The sequence below is a fragment of the Manduca sexta genome, chromosome 7, assembly GCF_014839805.1.
Source record: "Manduca sexta isolate Smith_Timp_Sample1 chromosome 7, JHU_Msex_v1.0, whole genome shotgun sequence".
Classification (NCBI taxonomy): domain Eukaryota; kingdom Metazoa; phylum Arthropoda; class Insecta; order Lepidoptera; family Sphingidae; genus Manduca; species Manduca sexta.
This window is the reverse complement of record NC_051121.1, coordinates 5529384-5548605: the sequence shown is the minus strand read 5'-3', so window position 1 is coordinate 5548605 and position 19222 is coordinate 5529384. Positions and strand designations below refer to the sequence as shown.

General features: G+C 38.5%; 1 protein-coding gene across 8 annotated transcripts in view; it reads left to right on the top strand.

The window, feature by feature from the left end:
- Window positions 1-19222, top strand: part of LOC115441411 (AF4/FMR2 family member 3-like) — a 259154-nt gene that overhangs the window by 103950 nt on the left and 135982 nt on the right. For 2 of the 8 annotated variants that reach the window (XM_030166173.2, XM_037447621.1), the window contains exons 1-2: window positions 12073-12344; window positions 18660-18899. The exons of 3 other annotated variants lie outside the window; for them this stretch is intronic. In XM_030166173.2, coding sequence (XP_030022033.2) covers window positions 18844-18899 — 56 coding nt within the window. In that variant the 5' untranslated portion in view covers window positions 12073-12344; window positions 18660-18843. Of the gene's footprint in view, window positions 1-12072; window positions 12368-18659; window positions 18900-19222 lie in introns of those variants that run through there. 3 more of the 8 variants (XM_037447625.1, XM_037447623.1, XM_037447622.1) reach the window with 3 other exon arrangements.

Below are 19222 nucleotides of genomic sequence, written 5' to 3'. Positions count from 1 at the left end.
CGCAGTCTGGTGGCGTATCGTATTGCGGAAACGGCGGCTAGACCGTATTTTTACTTATTTAGTCGCCGACGCTTCCGGCTTCTTCGAGCCGTTCCGTACCCCGACACTAACTTCTCACTTTAAAAGGATTTTGTTTCGTTGTTTTATAACAGAAATACGCTTTTTATGCGTCGCCAGTCGATTGCGGTGCTTTCGAGTTTGAAGGATTTCTATTACGAAATTGATTAAGAGGTTTATTCATCTTTTTAAGTAAACCTGGATTAGCTTGATATTTTTATATCATAACAAAATTTTGTGGTTGTGTATAACATCATACACCTATCGAAATCACGGATGATCAGTACTAACTGAAATGGGCAGGCGATTTGGGAAACGTCAAGTTTTATGCAAGATTTATTTAGAAGGATTTGTTTTGACAGTCATCTCTCAAGAGGGTTATATATCGTCGGACATCAGTTATAAATAATAAATCGACGTATTTTATGTAATACCCGTATACTAAGTTTACAGTTCCAATTAGCGGTGTGTTATGAAAGCGCAGACGCGGTCACACAGCCCAGACTAGACGGCGGAATCACGTCAAACATCCGATAGCAATGTTTGCCGGCGTGCCTGCGTGCCATCGGCGGGATTATTACCTGAAAAGCGATCTAAATCGGTTGGTAAATGCGCGACCGATTGCTTAGCGATCGTTATTAACTTTTTGCGATGATATTAACGCCTAAATAATTGAGTAGGTTTTTATATAATTCGACACGCGATATTTTGTAAATGTATATATATAAATAGTTCCACAAGAAAATCATTGCTGAGAATGACTCAACGAATTGCGAATTAAAGGGAAATATTGTGTAAATTCTGATGCTGTAAGGGTTTTCTAACATGACTAATTGTTTAGATTATTTCCGCACTCCAATACATTTTGCCTTAATGGGTATTACTGACGGTGATTCATAAAGATCAGCTAGAATTAAACTAAACTTCAACAATAAATTATGTTTGTCTTTTTTATTCATGTAGGGCCCAGTTGCCATGGTCATCTAATGCTCTAAAGCCGCAGATGACCCTTGGCTTGGAGAAGGATATCCTTCTAGTTGAATATTTGATAGGCATTTCCTCTCCAGCTCCGGTATACCAAGTGTATTATTGTCATAACAGCACGATGAAGTGGCCCATTGCACCTGATGGGGACCAGATATAGTAGAGTCATTTACGTCGCATCAAGAATGTGTAATTCTAGACAAGTAATAATCGTGCCGATCACCCTAGTCCCGTGTACCCGGTAACCCGCGGTCCGATGGTCAACGTTAGCTATTTCAATTATCTGCAGTTCGGTGCGCGGCGACGGTCCACCGCTCTCATACCCGTCAAAGAACAGATTGGCCGGCATTCCGAATCTTTGTCGGTTTGTACGGTTGCAGTCTCCGCTGATAATTACGATGGACTCAGTAAATATGCCGATGAAGCTGTAATGGAGGATTAGGAGACGGATTACCTGTCTATAAGTTACGTAAAGTAAGTTATCTTAGACGGGGATTTGTTATATTGAGATCAGTTACAAGCTTCTGTATTTTCATAATGAAAGTTGCGTATATAAGTTATAGGATCATAGCATTTACAACAGTGTGATAAGGAATATGTGGTGAAATATGTTGCAAGAGTTTGTTAACGTTAGTCACGTCTTTACTCTATCAAATGCATCTTCAGAGCAATTTTATTCGAAAACATTTTATTTTTTGTTGTATAATTTCTTTTTTGCCACTTCGTTTTGTGTAAATGCGTTATAGTTAAGCGGGTGTATCTGAATGCGTAAGTAACATCTGCAAAACAGTTTACGCTGAACATTATCTACTTATCCGACGCAAAAACACGACTGCGATAAAAGCAACAAGTCCTTTTTGCCACATTTGCGACGACGTTTTGTCGACATACTAGACTGGGGATCGGAGATTTGAGACGAGTGCTCCCGGGGTGGGGGGGGGGGGGGGGGTGGCGTCGGGTGATGGCGTAGAGGGGGGAACATGTCGCGCACTCCTATATCCATAATTATTTCATGCTTTGCATTTCGCGTGCCCGACATAGAGAAACAATCTGCGACCGTAGTATTTTTCCGTCTGGCTGACTTGCTTGGGGTTGGGAAAGCTTTTCTCCCTCTGTGTGCGCTCTCAATAAACGAGAGTCCCGATGGCGCGGCGCTCCTTTGTTCCCGGCTATCGGTAAGGATTGTTTGGCGGGCGTTTTGTTTCGCGGTCACCTGCCGAGCTTTACTCCCGGAACTCTAATGGGGATAATTGTAGTGCGCGTTTTTATTAATTAAGACGAACGGTTTGATCGCATGGATGTAGGAATATTGTTTGGAGGTTAATTTATTATGTCTTGAGAATGTCGGTTTAAAATGTTTATTAAAGGCTTTCTTTTCACAAGTTTTTCGTGATATAATGTATTTAATTATGATCAGTTTTGCTTAAACGAGTTTTAATAAAGAAAATGAGCATTTTCGTGCAGTATTAAATTAGTTAAAAAAACGCCGATAGCCTAGTTGGTTGTGGAACGGACTGCCGAGACGAATGTCCGCAGGTTCAAATCCCAAGGGCAACACACCTCTGATTTTTCTAATAAATTAAGTGTGTATTCTTTGTGAATTATCGCTTGCTTTAACGGTGAAGGAAAACATCGTGAGGAAACCTGCATACCTGAGAAGTTCTCTATAGGAATTTCGAGGGTGTGTGAATTCTACCAATCCGCACTAGGCCAGCGTGGTGGACTAAGGCCTAATCCCTCTCAGTAGTAGAGGAGGCCCGTGCTCAGCAGTGGGCAAGTATATAATACAGGGCTGATATTATTATTATTATTAAATTAGTTAACCAGTCCAGGAGACAGGTCAAGATTAACGCTAAATAGGTCAGTCATTGTTTTAAATTTCTACAATATAATTAGTATTTAAATGACGTTATAGTTAATACCAGCCCTGAATTATATACTTCCCACTGCTGAGCTAGGATCTCCTCTACCATTGAGGCTTTAGCCTTAGTCCAGCACGCTGCCCACTTAGATTTTTTTAAGGAAATTCAAACATTACAATACATAAACCTATCCTAATTAATGAAACACAAATCCGTAACAGGGTCGAGTCAAGCGTCATTTGTAAATAAAAATTGCAAACCCATCCATCGGTCTATTGCAATGTAAAAACTGTGCCCTATACGTGTCGTCTGTGTATTGTTTTAGCTAGCGTTGTTCCAATTAGTGGCAAAGCCCTCTCTCACGTTCAGATCTCTCCATTTGTGTGTAGTATTCCCCCATTAAAACTGCTGCTCCGCGAATGCTTTGTTCTTTAATTTGGAGTGTCCACCGTACGACAGTGTCTGACGCCGCTTGTTATGATTTCTACTTTAGACATGCGACTCAGGGGTAAAAGTTTATGTAAAGATATTAATATTGTGCTGAGTTTTAAACGAAACAGTATTTGTTTAGGTTTTTGGAGGTGGTATTGGTGTGACATTGAATTTTCTACTGTTGATTTTATACAATAGATGTCGTGTTACCAAATGGTTTAAATACGTCCCCTCCTATGTTTGGTAAGTGTCAACATTTTAAAAACTTTGCATATATTTACGTACTTACTCAGTCTGTTTTATATGTACTTGTAAAAGCAGAAATTCAAGAACGGCTCCTCAATCAATAATATTCCAATCGGTTATACGATTTGACGTAAACATTTTTTTCTATTGAACTTTTTATCACTATGACGAGACAATAAATAAAATGATACGAAATAAAAATTACTTCACAAACGGCTTTAATAGTCCTCGCGACATAAAAAACGTCGAGTTTTTCGGCGCCGGCCAGGTAAGCACTCAGACACGTAAAGGGGGTGGCAAATGGAAAAAATAAATAACTATCAAACGGTGCTTTTATTATTTCCGAGTACTTAAATTTATAATCAACAATAAAAGTCTAATTTGGTGTTTACTGTTGCATAATAGAGACTGACAAGGATTATTGAAGTACATTGATTTTATACTCACGATGAATTTAGACTACGATTTGCATTTTAAACATTGGTCTACAATTTAAATGCTGGTAATAATTCATATTTAATAACTAATTAAATCAATACATAATGTTCTTGGTGCTTGTTTACTGTTTTACATCCCCACGCCTTTGATTTGGCAACACTGAGCGTATACCTATTAAATATTAAAATGGCCGAGCCCAAACCGAGGTCTATTTAGTAGTAGTACGCGGCACTTAAAGGTGTTCCTAAGCTTATTGTTACATTACAATATTGAATATGCCCGAAACGGATTCGTCCCTTTTAATAATTCTATGTAAGTTGGAATCGATTACTCCAAAGTGTTAATTCATATAACAAACAGCGTAGGTACTTATTTGATAATAATGTTATTTGATTACAATACAATGTGAAGCAAATAAGCGGTCGAACAACGGTCAAGGTCATTTGGACTGGCGCGTGATCGCTTTCTGGAATTAGTAGTTTTGACTATTTATAATATGTGCATTATTTAATTTATTATTCTCTGAAGAATTATAATATAGTAACCAATTCAATCATATAATTTATGCCACTTTGCTAATGCATTGCATTCACTACCACCCGTTCATTGAACACGTCAACGCTTTTTCAATTTGGAACATTAAATTTAAAATGTAACCGTGGGTCGACACCCCCGGGGCGTCGTACTGACTACGTAGCACGGTGTTTCATTTAAAACGTCGCAGCAATAACGAGCAACAGATAAGGGCGCCGACGAATGTTCGGAACTCATCGGCCCCGACCCGCTAATGATATTGCGAATTTTACAACACCACTGTTACGTTCCGTTTCACTTGCACTTATTGTCGCCGAAATCTTGCGGATTAGCCGCAGTGATAATGCGTAAACACGTTAGGAACGGAACGTTGGTTTATATATGGACAGGCGTTAAACACGATCTGGATGTGAAATTGATGTGGTTTAAAATGTGACTTATTAAGGCGATAGCATGAAAGTTATTTTGTGGATATCGGTATTGTTTCTGTGATTGAATAATTATAAAACTATGTATTTGAAACATAATTGCGAGAAGGAAGATTTATCTTTGAAACTCACAAGTTTCTGACACAATTTCGTCCAAAAATTGTGCCGGCATGGTGGACGATGCCTAATATCCCCCCTCGCCCCCTCCCCGACGTGAGGGAGACGCCCGTACTTCGCAATCATTGGAATTTAATAACCTTTCGAGCTTTTCGTATTCACCAAACCCAGACTATTATCACAATGGATTTAAAGTTAATTTAAAATTGTATAGCCATTTCAATACTTCTATTTGCTTTTAAAAAAACTAAAATGCAAGTTGAAAATCTCTCACTTAATCCTCTACTGAATTCTGTGTAGTTTTCACGAACAAAATGGTAATAAAAAATATATTATATAACGCAGCGGTCGGCACGGGTTCAGCGGCTTGCTTACTGCTCGGAATTAATGGAAAATAATAAAATTGTGATAAAACGCTTCTGCCTTATTAGGGGTCGATGAAAGTTTCTCCAAATGTACATTTGTCCCTTCAAGGTTTATGTATAAAGTACGTTCAGCAGTTTATTGCGTCGTGGCGAGGCCAGTTCCTTGGATTTATTATTGAGTTTATTAGTGGAGTGTTGGTTGTTCCACTTCTAGTGTTTTGTTTTTTTTTGCCAGTATACGCAGATGAGCTAGCGGCCCGCCTGATGGTAAGCGACCACCGCAGCTCATGGACTTGGCAATGTCAGGGACACAGACAAGCCGCTGCCTACCATAAGGATAAGTAGAGTAGTGGTAATGGGCTGTAGCCTAAAATACAGATCGAATTCAGATTCGATTACCTAGTGGGCCACATATTTATCTCTATCTGCCGCTGTAGAGATAAATAAAGCGTCTGATCATAAAAATTATTCCAAATCGTTTCTGCAATATGTGTGAAAAAGCATGTTCCAATTCCAAAATGGAATGGGTCAAGAGCTATAAAATAAACGTTTTTTTTTTGTAGATCAGGTAGAGACATAGCTGTACAACGTTAATGGTCAAAAAAATACATCAACACGAAATTACAATTTTGTAGTTTTATACGCGGTAATTAAAAATTATAATTATGTTAATCTATATTAAAACCTTGAATTCAGCAGTTGTAAGGTTAATTGACTTAGTGTCATTTTTTTGCGTTACTAAGTTATACTCAAGTTACAGTGGAACGGACTGCCATGCCGAGACGAATGTCCGTAGATTCAAAACTCAAGGGCGCGCACCTCTGACTTATCAAAAGATATGTGTGTATTCTATGTAAATTATCGCTTGCTTAAACTGTGAAGAAAATATGGCCAATAAACCAGTGCACCTGAGAAGTTCTTCATAAAAATTTTGAGAGAATGTACAGTCTGCCAATCCGCAACATGGTGTACTAAGGCCTAATCCCTCTCTCCCCCTCTAGTATTAGACCCGTGCCCAGCTGTGGGCCAATATATACTACAGAGCTGATATTATAAAATCCTACACATATTTGAAGCCAGTGCATTTTTCACTGTCATTTGAACATAGTTTCAATTATAGAACAGAAAATTACCTACTTAAATAACCTTATAATCATTGAATTTTATAATTATGATCCGGCACTCAGCTGGTCTTAAAACAAATATCGATCAACAGGGCGGTATTTAAGCGTATTCGACTAATGAGTTGGATTAATCGATCATAATGAGGTAGATTTTGGTTATACAGGGGCGTGTTCATTATCAATAAGTTATAATATCATGTCTGTGTGTGTTCCGTGGTTGGAAAAAGTTTATGTAGATAGTAGAGTGGGAATGTTTATCTGTCTTTTCTATTTTTATGAATGACTTAAAGAATACCTAATATTGTTTGGCAGAAAGAAGTGAAGAATGGAGAGTCTGATAAAAATAGGTCATGTCTGGGAAGATTCGCGGTTTCAAAATGTTACCGATGAAATAATATTTTACCTAAGCCTTAAATATCTGGTTCCATTTTAACCGATTTCCCAAAAATGAGAAAATTATCATATAAATATTAGTAGTTGATGATTTTTAGGGAGTCATACCAAGTGGGATGGTACACAAGATTATTTTAAAAAAATACCCACCCAACCCATTTCATTAGAGGTTACGATTTTTTTTACAACGCTTCCAAGTTCCTATGTAAATGAATATACATCAGACAGAATAGAGACGGCAATTACTTAACACACTACCGTGTACCGGCATCGATTCCACCAGCTTCTGGTCCTCGTCTTGCATATTTAATCCACTTCCGACGACTTCCGCGCGGGAGGCCACTCGGAGAGCGTTCAAATGGCTTCGATGTTTTTCTCTTTGAAGAATATTATACTAGAAATTTTCGAAGATATTTCTATTATATATATGAGTAAGTGGCAACCGATCAGTGTAGAAGAAAACGTATGTGTGTTACAATTAATGTCCATAGTTAAGTAACTTCAAGTGAAGGACATTATAATATGTACTAGCCTTTGCCCGCGGCTCCGCCCGCGTTATAAAGCTTTTCGGGCTAAAGTTTTTCGTTTTAAAAATCACGCTATATATTTTCCCGGGAGCCTATGTTCTTCCCAGGGTCTCAAACTGTCTCCATACCAAATTTTATCCTAATACGTTGGGTAGTTTTTGAGTTTAACACGTTCAGGCAGACAGATGCAGCGGGGGCCTTTTGTTTTATAATATATTTTTGTGGAACTTTTTAAGAGGAACAATACCGTTATACATCATTGTTACATAACTTTAACCGTTTACGCAGTGCACGCAACAGAAGCTCTCAAAACTAATAATGTTTTCCCGTTTTTGCAACATGTTTCATTACTGTTCCGCTCCTATTGGTCATAGCGTGATGATATATAGCCTATAGCACTCCACGAACAAAGGGCTATCCAACACAAAAAGAATTTTTCAGTTTGAACCGGTAGTTCCTGAGATTAGCGCGTTCAAACAAACAAACTCTTAAATTTTATATAATAGTATAGATTTAATATGTTTTATTTCATTTAGACTAGAATCTAGAGCATTCCTCTACTAGTGCTACCACTTACCAAAATCTTGCTTGTTATTAAGATTGTGAATTTCATTATATGTCGACGTAGTTATTTTAACTTCATAATAGTTGCGAGGTAATTTATATTTGTCGAAGTTACATCGTGAGATGGAAATATCGTTGCATAATATGGATACTTAGCTTCCTTGTCTGTTCTGGAACACTATAGTATTATATGTAGAGAAACGAATGAAATTATCGAAGTTTGGTTTAAATTAGTCTTTGCAAATGTCACTTTTCTTTATCTATTTTTATAGAGATAGAAATAAAATTGGTTTACGGATTTTAATTGTATTTTATACATGTACCTAAACATAAGGAACAAACGTTTAAAATAATTTCGGTCTTCTAATTGTTTATTCAATATTATTAAGATATCGTACACGTTATAGTAATATTTACACATAAAACAGTCGTAGATTAACAAAGAAATAACAAAAGCGCAGTCACTTTGCAATTTTAATATCAATTGGAGATTTAAATAAGCACGCTAAGCGAATTATAATTGTGCAAGCAATATAAAGAACGCTCCCCGGAGTGCCACCTGCCGCCAATTATTTAAATCCATTCAAAGGATTCTAGAATTTTCCATGCGCTTTTCGCGAAATCCCCCGGGAGATACAAGTGACACTACTTATTTACGTGGGAATCTCCTAAATGTTGCCGTATAACTAGCCGCAGCCGTTAAACCCCCATAACTACCACCCAAATCCGCCCCCCTGTCCGCCCACCGTGCAACTACGCCGTCTGTACGGTGCTCCACATTTTCAATAGCAAGTTTTTGTTTTACTTTTAGTTGATATGCACCTACGCGCTACTAAAGCTCGGCGCGGAAAGGTAATTTCCTGATAATTTGAAAAATCCACGTATTCGTGTACGGCGGGGGAAAAATGTGCTTGTGTGGGTTAAAAGAGGTAGCGTTTCACCTGAAGGATGGGTTTTTATTTAAAACCTCTTGTGGTATATATATTTCGTGCGGTACTAGATGCCTGCATAGCGAACTCTATTAAATATTTACAATGATATTTTCCTATAAGGTAACGGAAACCTTAAAGGGCCAGTTAATGAAAAAATATATATCACAACGTTACATGAAAAAATATAAAAAAAAAACTTAGATTAATTTGCAACATGTCACTACATAATCATAAAACTTAATAATAAAAGAACTTAGAATACCGTGATGTCTGAGAATTACAACACAAAAAAATACCAAATACGTGAATTGAACGGGGCTTTCTTCGGTCACACTGCCTTAGTTATTTTTAGAATTTACCGATTTTTATCCACATTTTCGTACGTCGTCATTGGTTTGAAATTGTGATCGATGTGTACTTCCCCTATTTTCGCAATAAATAAAGTAACGCTAGCATATGCTCTTAAATTTACATTGTTAATAAATCTTTGAAAAAACTAGATTATCCCACTCCTATAATATTCTACGAAGCCAAATTAGTTTTGCGATTCAGTTTTCAGTATATTCATTTTAGTTACTTTAGTTGTATTGCTGTCTGATCAGGGGAATATTAAACAGTTCTTTTGAAATAGCTCTCGCTAGAAACTTTTTAAATTAAAAAACCACCGCACTGTTGTAAATTGACTACGCTCTTTACCTATCTTTTTTAAATTTGCAAATATTCTATCTCTTGGAATCGTTGAAGCTTTGTTCTTGTGGTTTGTGTACTGTATATATCAGCATACATAACATCATACATAACGCAGTGCGCTGTATCAACAGTTTTAACTGTGGAAAACGATACGACCATTCCGCATTTTAACATATCACAAAACTTTTATGACATCGCGGCGTCTTGAAAAGTGCAGCACTCTTGCGTTAACAAATAAGTTTGTACTATAACTCTTTTTTCCTTTAAAATGATTATAGATTGAATTCGTTGCATTCGAATGTTGATAAGTAAACTATGAAATGTAGATATTTTTAATATTAATTGCGCCACTCTTGCTTGTCTCATTTTTGAACAAAGACCTCTTTTGTTAATTATAATACGTTACACCACCGGATTCTAGTCCAATGGCGATAGGGTCATCATTTGTGAGTTTGTCTTGTTTATCTTTTACAATAAATGTATGTACACGTATTAAATACAATATGTAAAATAGAGAACCCTTAGAAAAAAAAACACTTATTGCTCCTACTAAAAATCCAATGTCGAAATATTTGTGGTACAAAACAGCACAGAGTAAATTAGAAACAAACGATGTTTCGTATTAAATTTTGATACCTAACTTAAAGACGTAAATAACACGACACTTGGCAGCCCATATGAAATAAGTGCGCCGTAAGTTTGTGCAACAATTTTCCGGGAAATTTTCAGTATCGCTAACTGTGTCTATAAGTAACTAGTAAGATACGTGAAGTGTCAAGTGGCAGTGAGTGTCGCGGCGTCACGCGAGCGTCTTAGAAAGTGCGATCCGATACGTCGCGTAGGTACGTTTCCCTGCGGCCCTAAAGTTTCCCCTCCCTCCCGCGGGATCATCCACCTATTTCCGCTCCACTCCGGCCGCGCACTGCCGCGCTCCACTTGTCACGCCGAATTTGGGTCACAACGAATTAGTTATTCACTCACCATTCACTTAATTGTCAATACAGTTCCAAGTCTACGCGACTCTACTATAGTTTTTTACCGCGACTTACAAAATGTTTCGCCATGGAATGATACCGGCGCAGCGGAGAATACTCGCGTGCTAATTGGTGTCAGTGTTTATTTTCGCGCACATAGTGCAAACAAACGTTACGTGCCGAATGCCACGTTAATTAGATTCTTTGATGTCGATCGGTTCTTGGTAGCGAAGTCCGACGCAAATTATAATATCGCGTATATCGGTAATGAAACGCCATGACGTCGACGTCGCGTTCGCGCGCCCAATGATCAAAATGAACATATTTTTCCGCTCACCACGTCACGGCTCTTTCACGATGTTCACCGCAAAAACCTCAACCCACTGAAACATCCATCAAACAGAGCTTCTTAATACGACCAAAATATAGAGACGAACGGCAGCGCTGCGACACGGCAGATGGAAACGGCGTGTGCGCCCCTCGCCCGCCACCCGAATTCGACCTTACGGGCCCATTATACGGACACTTTTACAAAGCGCAACGCACCGATCAACTCCCGAAATACGAAATGTGTCATCAGTATCAGAGCGGCCGGTGCGTTAACAACCCGAATACAATCACATTACGGTGCAAATTCGGAAGGTCGTCAAAACATCAACATTGTTCGATTCCTTCAAGAGTTCGGCGCGGATGTTTGCGCTCGGCGATTTCTTAACTTGTTCTTTTGCGTGAAGAATCAGTTTGGCGTGGCGCTGCCCGCTGCCGGCACAATAAAACTTAGGAGCAATGTTTTACGCTCCCCGCGATGACTGATATTCGCCGGTAATATTTCTTTGTTGGTAATATTTTTAAAGGCGTGGCAATCCGTGTTACTTCGCAACAACCAGATATTAGAGTGTACATTATTTACCCACGACACTCCACGCATAAATAATAAGGGCTTAAGTGTTCGTCGAGAACAAATTTACTTTGAACTAAATATTAAATTCGAATCTTGCTTCTTAAATTGATGGTTATGTTATAGATTCGATATCCATAGGTTATAGAATCGTTGCTACTTTATTCAATACAATTATTAATTGTTCATCAATTAAATTGCTGATTATTTATTAACGCGTGTAGTTAATTAGTGATATTATTATTGGTCGGTGGGTAAGCGCGAGTTGTAGCGACTGCACCCGTGGCCCATATTTCTGACGCAGCGGTCCCGTCTGCCACGCACCACGGTCCCGATTATTCGGAACGTTTACAACATAATAGAGAGCATTAGTCCGATCCACTTTTGACATCATTATCTGTGTAGTCGAGTCACGATAACCTGTGAGCGCGTTCGTCGCTCCCGCCCCGCATCGTCGCGTCGGCTCGCTCGCTCGGCGGCGCGACGGTGCGGCGGTTCGGCGGTTCGGCGACGGCGGCAGTCGCGCGCGTCCTCGTCTGCCGAGCGCTCGTCTCGGCGTGTCGCGTGTGCTATACCGCCTCTCACTCCTTTCCCACAACTCGCTTTTGGCGGGATCTCGCGCGAGCTGCGAGCGGCGAACGTGATGCGCGTTGCATTCGTGCTCGGTATGCGTGCGTGCTGTCAGCGCGGTGTCCGGCCGAGCGTGCCGCGTGTGCCCGCCCCGACCCACCGCCATTAAACAATTGGATTGCAGTGCTGGATCGTAGGAGACGCGGAGTGTGAGTCCGCTGTAGGGTTTTTTGTGAGATATCGCCGCTGCGGATGTACCGATGTTGACTCATGCATGACGCACTCGATCGCTGGAAACTAGGCTTCAGTTGTATTTCACCTGTATGGAATAATTGTGCCCGTACATAAGAGCACTGACGGTAAATTATATCGCTGATATATTAAAAAGTCAATTAGTATGCCGGTACGCAGACACTATTGACGTGTTTGGTGAACAAGGTTAGAAGTGTATTAGCGCAACAGTTTCCACACAATAACAACGCTGTTGATACTAAATGTGATTGAATGTTGATTTGTTGTTCACGATTGTGCGCGAAAATTCTTCGCCAATGATCCTTGATAATGTACATATCTATATTGAACTTCTGCTCAATAATTGATAACGCGTGTTTATCTCGCGTGCATGAATGTTCAGCTTTGATAACAACGCCCGGCGCTCGCTCGGCCGCCGCCGTCAAGGTTTTCTCTTAATTACAACGAAAATAATTGCGATAAGGCGGAGCGCGCCGGTTATTTCAAAATCAATTACCACAATACACTATTTGATGAGGTTTAATGCTGTTTCGCGCTGCGACTCTACCTTAGGGCGAAACCCAAAGGGAAGGCTATACGACACATAATCAAATTTCCATTAATTTAAAGTCCAAAATCGCAAACAGCAGCTCAATTCTTAATGATGAAATGTCATTAAATAGTGACAATATTTTCATCATAAAAGCGACAAAACTGTCAATAAGTATCATCATTGTTAGTAGTCAACACTGACTAAAACCGGTGCCCACCGACCCATGAGTTAGTCACACCTTTCCAATACAAATGTTTACAGTTTCATAATGTGCAGTAACTAATTCGAACACGATTTACCTTCGCGAGTAAATTACTTGCCATAATTTAGACAGATCTGTGCCTTACTATTTGGTTACGCTGTGCGAGCGGCTGACGTAGTCAACTCGCGTATTAGTAGCTTCGATTCGAGTGCAGTGGTCGTTATGAAAATTATCTGTCACTGAAATAAAACTATTTATTGGATTTTATCGCGGTTTTTTATATTATAATTTTCTCTTGACGTTTCGAAGACTTTGCAGCCTTGAAAGATCATGATAAAATACGAAAAATAGTTTCATTTTAATGTCTAACATTCACGTAAAGATAACAAATCATTATGGTCTGTCACCGTCAAACATCAAAAAGATCTGAACATGTGAGTTTTTCCTCTTTTGCATAGAGACGAGCAAAAATAAAAACCTTATAGCAATTCGGCAGCAACTCATACTTTCCAGTAACTGACCTGATTCGGTGATACTGTGCTAATGTCTTCCTTAACTGGCCAAATCCACTCGCACGTTAGCTGGCACACTACTATGCACATCAAGTCATAACATCGTATACGAATTACACAAAATGTTAAATGCAAAAACATTTGATCTTTGACAAACACGACGCAAGATGTGTTATGATCGTTCGAGTTGCGTCATATAGTCTTTGTAATTAACGTAAGGAGAAACAATGGTGTACGTATCTGTATAATTTGATTTACAAGCGCAGGGATAGATTAAGTTCAAGCAATTTTTGTGACCCTTTTTTCCATTTTCAAAATCAGAATCTTCGTATGAAAAAATATAAATATGACAATAACATAAGGTATAAATTACGATTTCATTAAGTTTAAGTTGCTGACGCTAACAAAAGTCATGTTACTAAGCTTTAGTAAGCTACTTTCTTTGCCTTAATTTTATCAGCTCGGGACAAAACGAAATAATTTTTGAGTCTCAAGTCAAATCACATGACTACCTGTGAAGTGATTCTATTAAAAAAAATCTTTTGTTCCGAATCCACCCTAAGGTCCCTCTGATAACAAAACAGAGCCCCTTGCTTTGACAATTGACAATACACGTTTTACAAGACGGAGATATTTTTCCCATGAAATTTTATCTTTACCTCTACATTCAAACTACTTTACTATAATAGGTTAATATTATAAATCCAAATGATTGCCAACGAAAATGGGAATGGGTGAAAAAACAAAAACAGATGATTTTTAGCCTTAGAAAATTAGCGTGCCCCCAAAAAATAAGTGATAAAGAAGGCCTGATTATAGTTATGTATTATTGGAATAATAATCTACAATTACATAGATGATAAATAGACAAAATCCTTGTTTCTGAAGGAGTCGAGCAAAAGTAGGTCATGCAGAGTAACGGCGAAGACTTCGTACTTTTAAAGATGATTTATTTATGATACACTTCATATTATGTACGTACATACGTATGCAACGCGTAATAAAAAAAACAACATGGCGTCTGTTTATCTGCAATAAATACAAGGTTGTAAATTATAATTTCGTTACATCTATCAAGTACCATTAGTTGGTTTTGCTTGGTAAATTTGTACTGTAAGACATTTTTATTATGAAAGTAATGTTACAGTAAAAGACTTGCTGATGATAAACTAATGCATCACCAATAAATTTATACTTATATTAGAAAAGTAAAGTTAATCACTTTTGACAGAAGAGATAATATCCGGAACTACTGACCCGATTTGGAAAATCTTTCACAAATAGAAAGCTACATTATTCTCTTTATGATAGATTACATTTTTTATTGTGAACAATAATTGTAACACGAACAGAGCTGCGAGCAAACTTAGTTAATAAAAAAACACTCAACATAATCACGACGGCCTAAGTTATCCAAGATATTATTTATCTAATTGAAGTTAATTCATAACTAACCAAACTGCTGACCCTTAACTAAATTATATTCAAACACATATCAAAGAAATGTCCGTTATTAATTGCCTCTAATCCGACCACTAGCAGTCAGCTGGTAGTTTGTACATTATCCGGTCTGAAAGTTGCCCCTCCCGCGGGACCCTTCGGCCCCTGAAGATCCCTCGGGTTATCTTAAATGGACTTGTAAAGGCTGAATAACTATCGTTGCGAAATGTCTACGTGCGATACAGTTTACACATTTTGTTGGGTATTTCACTGCGTTCCGAACGCGCCGCCGCGAGGGATTTTCTTTATTGTTACCTTTTAAGTGTTAAGTTGTAGGTAATGAATTCCGATAATAGCTAAAGATGTGACGTATCTTGGTTGTAAATTGTTGGTTCTTGGATTTATGTCCGATATCGAAAAGAATAAATGAAGTTTTAAAACTGAAAAGCAATGTTTGGATACTCATAACTCTGTTGCTATAACTTTGCCAATTTATGACTGATTTAAAAACCGAACTCGTCCACCGGAAGTTGGACAGACAGACCTCTTAGTCAGTATTCAGTAGATAATAGGTTTCCGTAAGCACCCTTTGTGTACGTGACCCTAACTTAAAACATCACAATCCATACACCTTATTGGTCAAATAATCGAATGAATTTACAATCGAACGTCGCGTCCACACCGCTCTAGTACCCATGCGATGAAGTGTCCAACTCGGCCTCCGTGTAACTGGGTTAATGCGTCCGAGATGTGGCACACTCAGGAGTCCGCCCGTTCGGCTCTCGTATGGAAAATGAACTCGTTTAATAACACGAATGTTGCGCCCTTGACACTTATAAATAGCGCTCAGACAATAAGGAAAGAACGATGTGTTTGGAATGAGCGAATCTGTATTTTGCGGTATTTATGTCTTGCAAACTGTAGTTAAAATAAAGGGACGCGATAGTAGAATCTAGAATATCACAGATAGTATTTATAGTTATAAATTTATAGGATTTTTACTGTGTGTAATTTTCGATTGACAATTTGATTAAATCATCATTTTCGACGTTTATCAGATTGCGGCTTCGTTTTACCTAACAATAACCGCAAAATACTTTAAATAAGTTACGTGCTGTAACACACGTATTTGTTTTAAATGTTGTATTTAACTATATAAATAACTTGGTGATTCAAGCAAGGAGATAGAAAAAATATTCTAAAAGCAAAATGTCAGGCTAAAATCGTAATTTTCACACACTCAAATGTTGGTTCTTGATCATGCACATTAACTCTATTTCTTATTTAAATTACGAATTTCACGACAATAACGTAATCATATAACCGGTTCCACGTTGTCTGAGGCGCGAGATATCAACCCTTATTCGGCTACTCCCCGAAGCGAACATATCAATCACACGGGAACGCGGCCGAGTAATAGCTGCTCACCGGGAGAAAAACCCAAACACATCCTATTACGCGGCGCGGGTAAACAACGCAAAAAGTATCGTAATTAATCATGCGGCCGGCAAAGCACGTAATGTCGGCTTGAGATTAGCTCGAGTGCGATAATGATGTCACAGTGAAAGGCCTGTTTTGCATGAGTATAAGCTTTTTGAAGAGCCTCTACAGCTTTGTTCTACAGTATATTCACCAGGTATTACCACTGTTAGTTTATGTCACAAAATCTACATGTGTAGTTACAGCTTGCTGCTGTAAGAGTTCTGACAACCTTTAAACGTCGGCACTGCACCCACGACTCTTCTGGTGGACGGGGGAGTCCACTCTCCATAAGGTTAATGGTTAATTTCAAAACTCGTATTACAGGCTGACTTATATTTTATAATCATTTATTTATTACGAGATGTAACTTTATGTTTATTTTGAGTAATCTTTTATTATCCTTCAATTTTTTTCTGCCTGTTCTTATTCCAGCCTTGTGTCAATGTTCGCTATCTTATTTAGATGCTTGTACTCCATCTGTTCTTGTGCATTCTCTATAGAAACTGTTCCTTATGTCTTCTCGTAACATCTCAAGTCATTATAAGGCGATTTTTAAAGTTTTTTTCTATTTTTCAAATCTATAGTATCGAAAGTACAAAATAAGTAATATGTAATGCAAGCGGCTTTTAGCTTAGTAGAATACACATACAATCACAGTTTATCAGATATTGAAAATACTCAAAGATAGATTAAATTGAAGCTATAAATTGCGAACTTTTCCAATTTACTTCAAACTTAGCGGCGTTGAATAGTGTCGACTATTGACTAGTAAATGAGCGGAGCCGTGAAAAATGGTGTCACAATTTGTTTTTTAATTTAATTTAAATGTTTTTGTCGTTTTTTTTGTACTAAGGCGACCAACGTATACAGTGTGGTGAATTACCAACCACAGTGGCTAGTTCTCACGAGTCGCGTTCCAGAATCAGCCGGCGTATATCCGCTGAGATGGGTCGACATAATTCTGGCGACTGTCGAAGAACACAGTCCCTCGGTAGTCGACATAATACGAGGCCCATAATATCTGGTTCAATGCCAGGTAAAAAAAGACGGTAATCTTCAAGCCGCATCAGAAATTTACAAGCAAACAATATTACAAGGACAAGATTGTTACGTGGCTGATGTTGGGGTCATAAACCGACATTACGCTGACAGTAACACATCAGTTTGAGTTGTATTTGGCTTATGACCAACGTAGATACAGTTTACTGATCATGCTACACTTTTCGAATCAACATAAGTCTATTCGTGAATAAACACGAAACAACCAGCATATTGTGTCAGAATTCACTCATGACTAATGGTTATTCCAGTGCCACAATTTGCATGTTCATGGCTGACTTCATTGCTGTTATTTGGCAAAACCTGGAGCAGGGAATCTAACGTGATTCTCAATACCTAAAAAATAATATCTATTTACTTTTGTGTGTGTGTGTTTGAATGCGTACGTGCGTGTAGCGTTGTGTGCGCGAGGCGCGGCGACAGACGAAACAAATGACGCGCGCTCTCGACTGTCCGGTGACGTAACACCGCGCTCGTCCCGCCCCGCGCCCCGGCGTTAGACGATTTCCACCGGCGAGTAAACATAGTTTTCCTTGAAGCGATCCAGTTTACATTGTAACGTTTTATTGTTATTCATTTAGATTTTTTGGTCTGCTTATTTGCTTTGCTAAAAAATTTCTAGTGCGTGATAAACTGTATTTCGTCGGTTTTCATTTTCAGTAAGTAAATTTTATTCGTGCGATATTTTCTATTTAGTTGCATGGATAAAATAAGACACAGTCCTTTTTAATCGAGAACTTTTTTGAAGTAATATTATTAATTTATATTGTAAAAAATCTTAAAATACAATTAACATAAACTACAATATTATATTCGGTCGCTTTTTCAAACATGACAATTATAATCTACCTCACGAGACATTTCGCGACACGACACCATTTCTACAAATCCCAGGGCACACGGTAGTACGAACTACGAAGCCATCCGACAATCGAGTGCGTCCCGATGCATGAGTATCGACTATCGAGTATCGACTATCGGCGAACGTTACGTCCGTTCCACGTAACAATTACATTCGCCGTGGCTAATGTATGAAATTTCACAGAGATTACTCAACCGAAGTGTTGAATTTGTGCGAAAATGTTCGTGCGCGGCGTTGATTAAACCATAACAGTTGAATTGTGACAGTGTCGGTGTGTTTGTGATATACTCGGTGATAGTTTTAAGTGTATAAAACCATATTACAACGGTGTTGACTGTTGTACAAAAGTGCATCAGATATAGTTGGTATGCATATGTGTTATGAGAGGCCCGGCGTGGTCACCGCCCTGAACGGAGCAGTTGGGTAAGTTGTGATGCTTTGAAGCAGATTTATGTTGAAATAATTATCGCGAGTTCAAACGATGAGGTAATAATTGCGAGGAGATCTACGTATCTGAGGATTCTACATAAGAATTACGAAGTTATGCGTAATCTGGCTACCGTCACTAGTAGCGTGGTGGAGTGAGGCCTAAACCCAGTCAATAGTGGCCAGTCCTCAGTAATGAATCAGTACATAATACAGAAGGTATTATTATATTCCTGTCACAACATGTTTACGCAAAATAAACTTCGACGCAAAAACTCACGCTGACCATTTCGATACGCTTCCACAGATAAGGAAAAAAT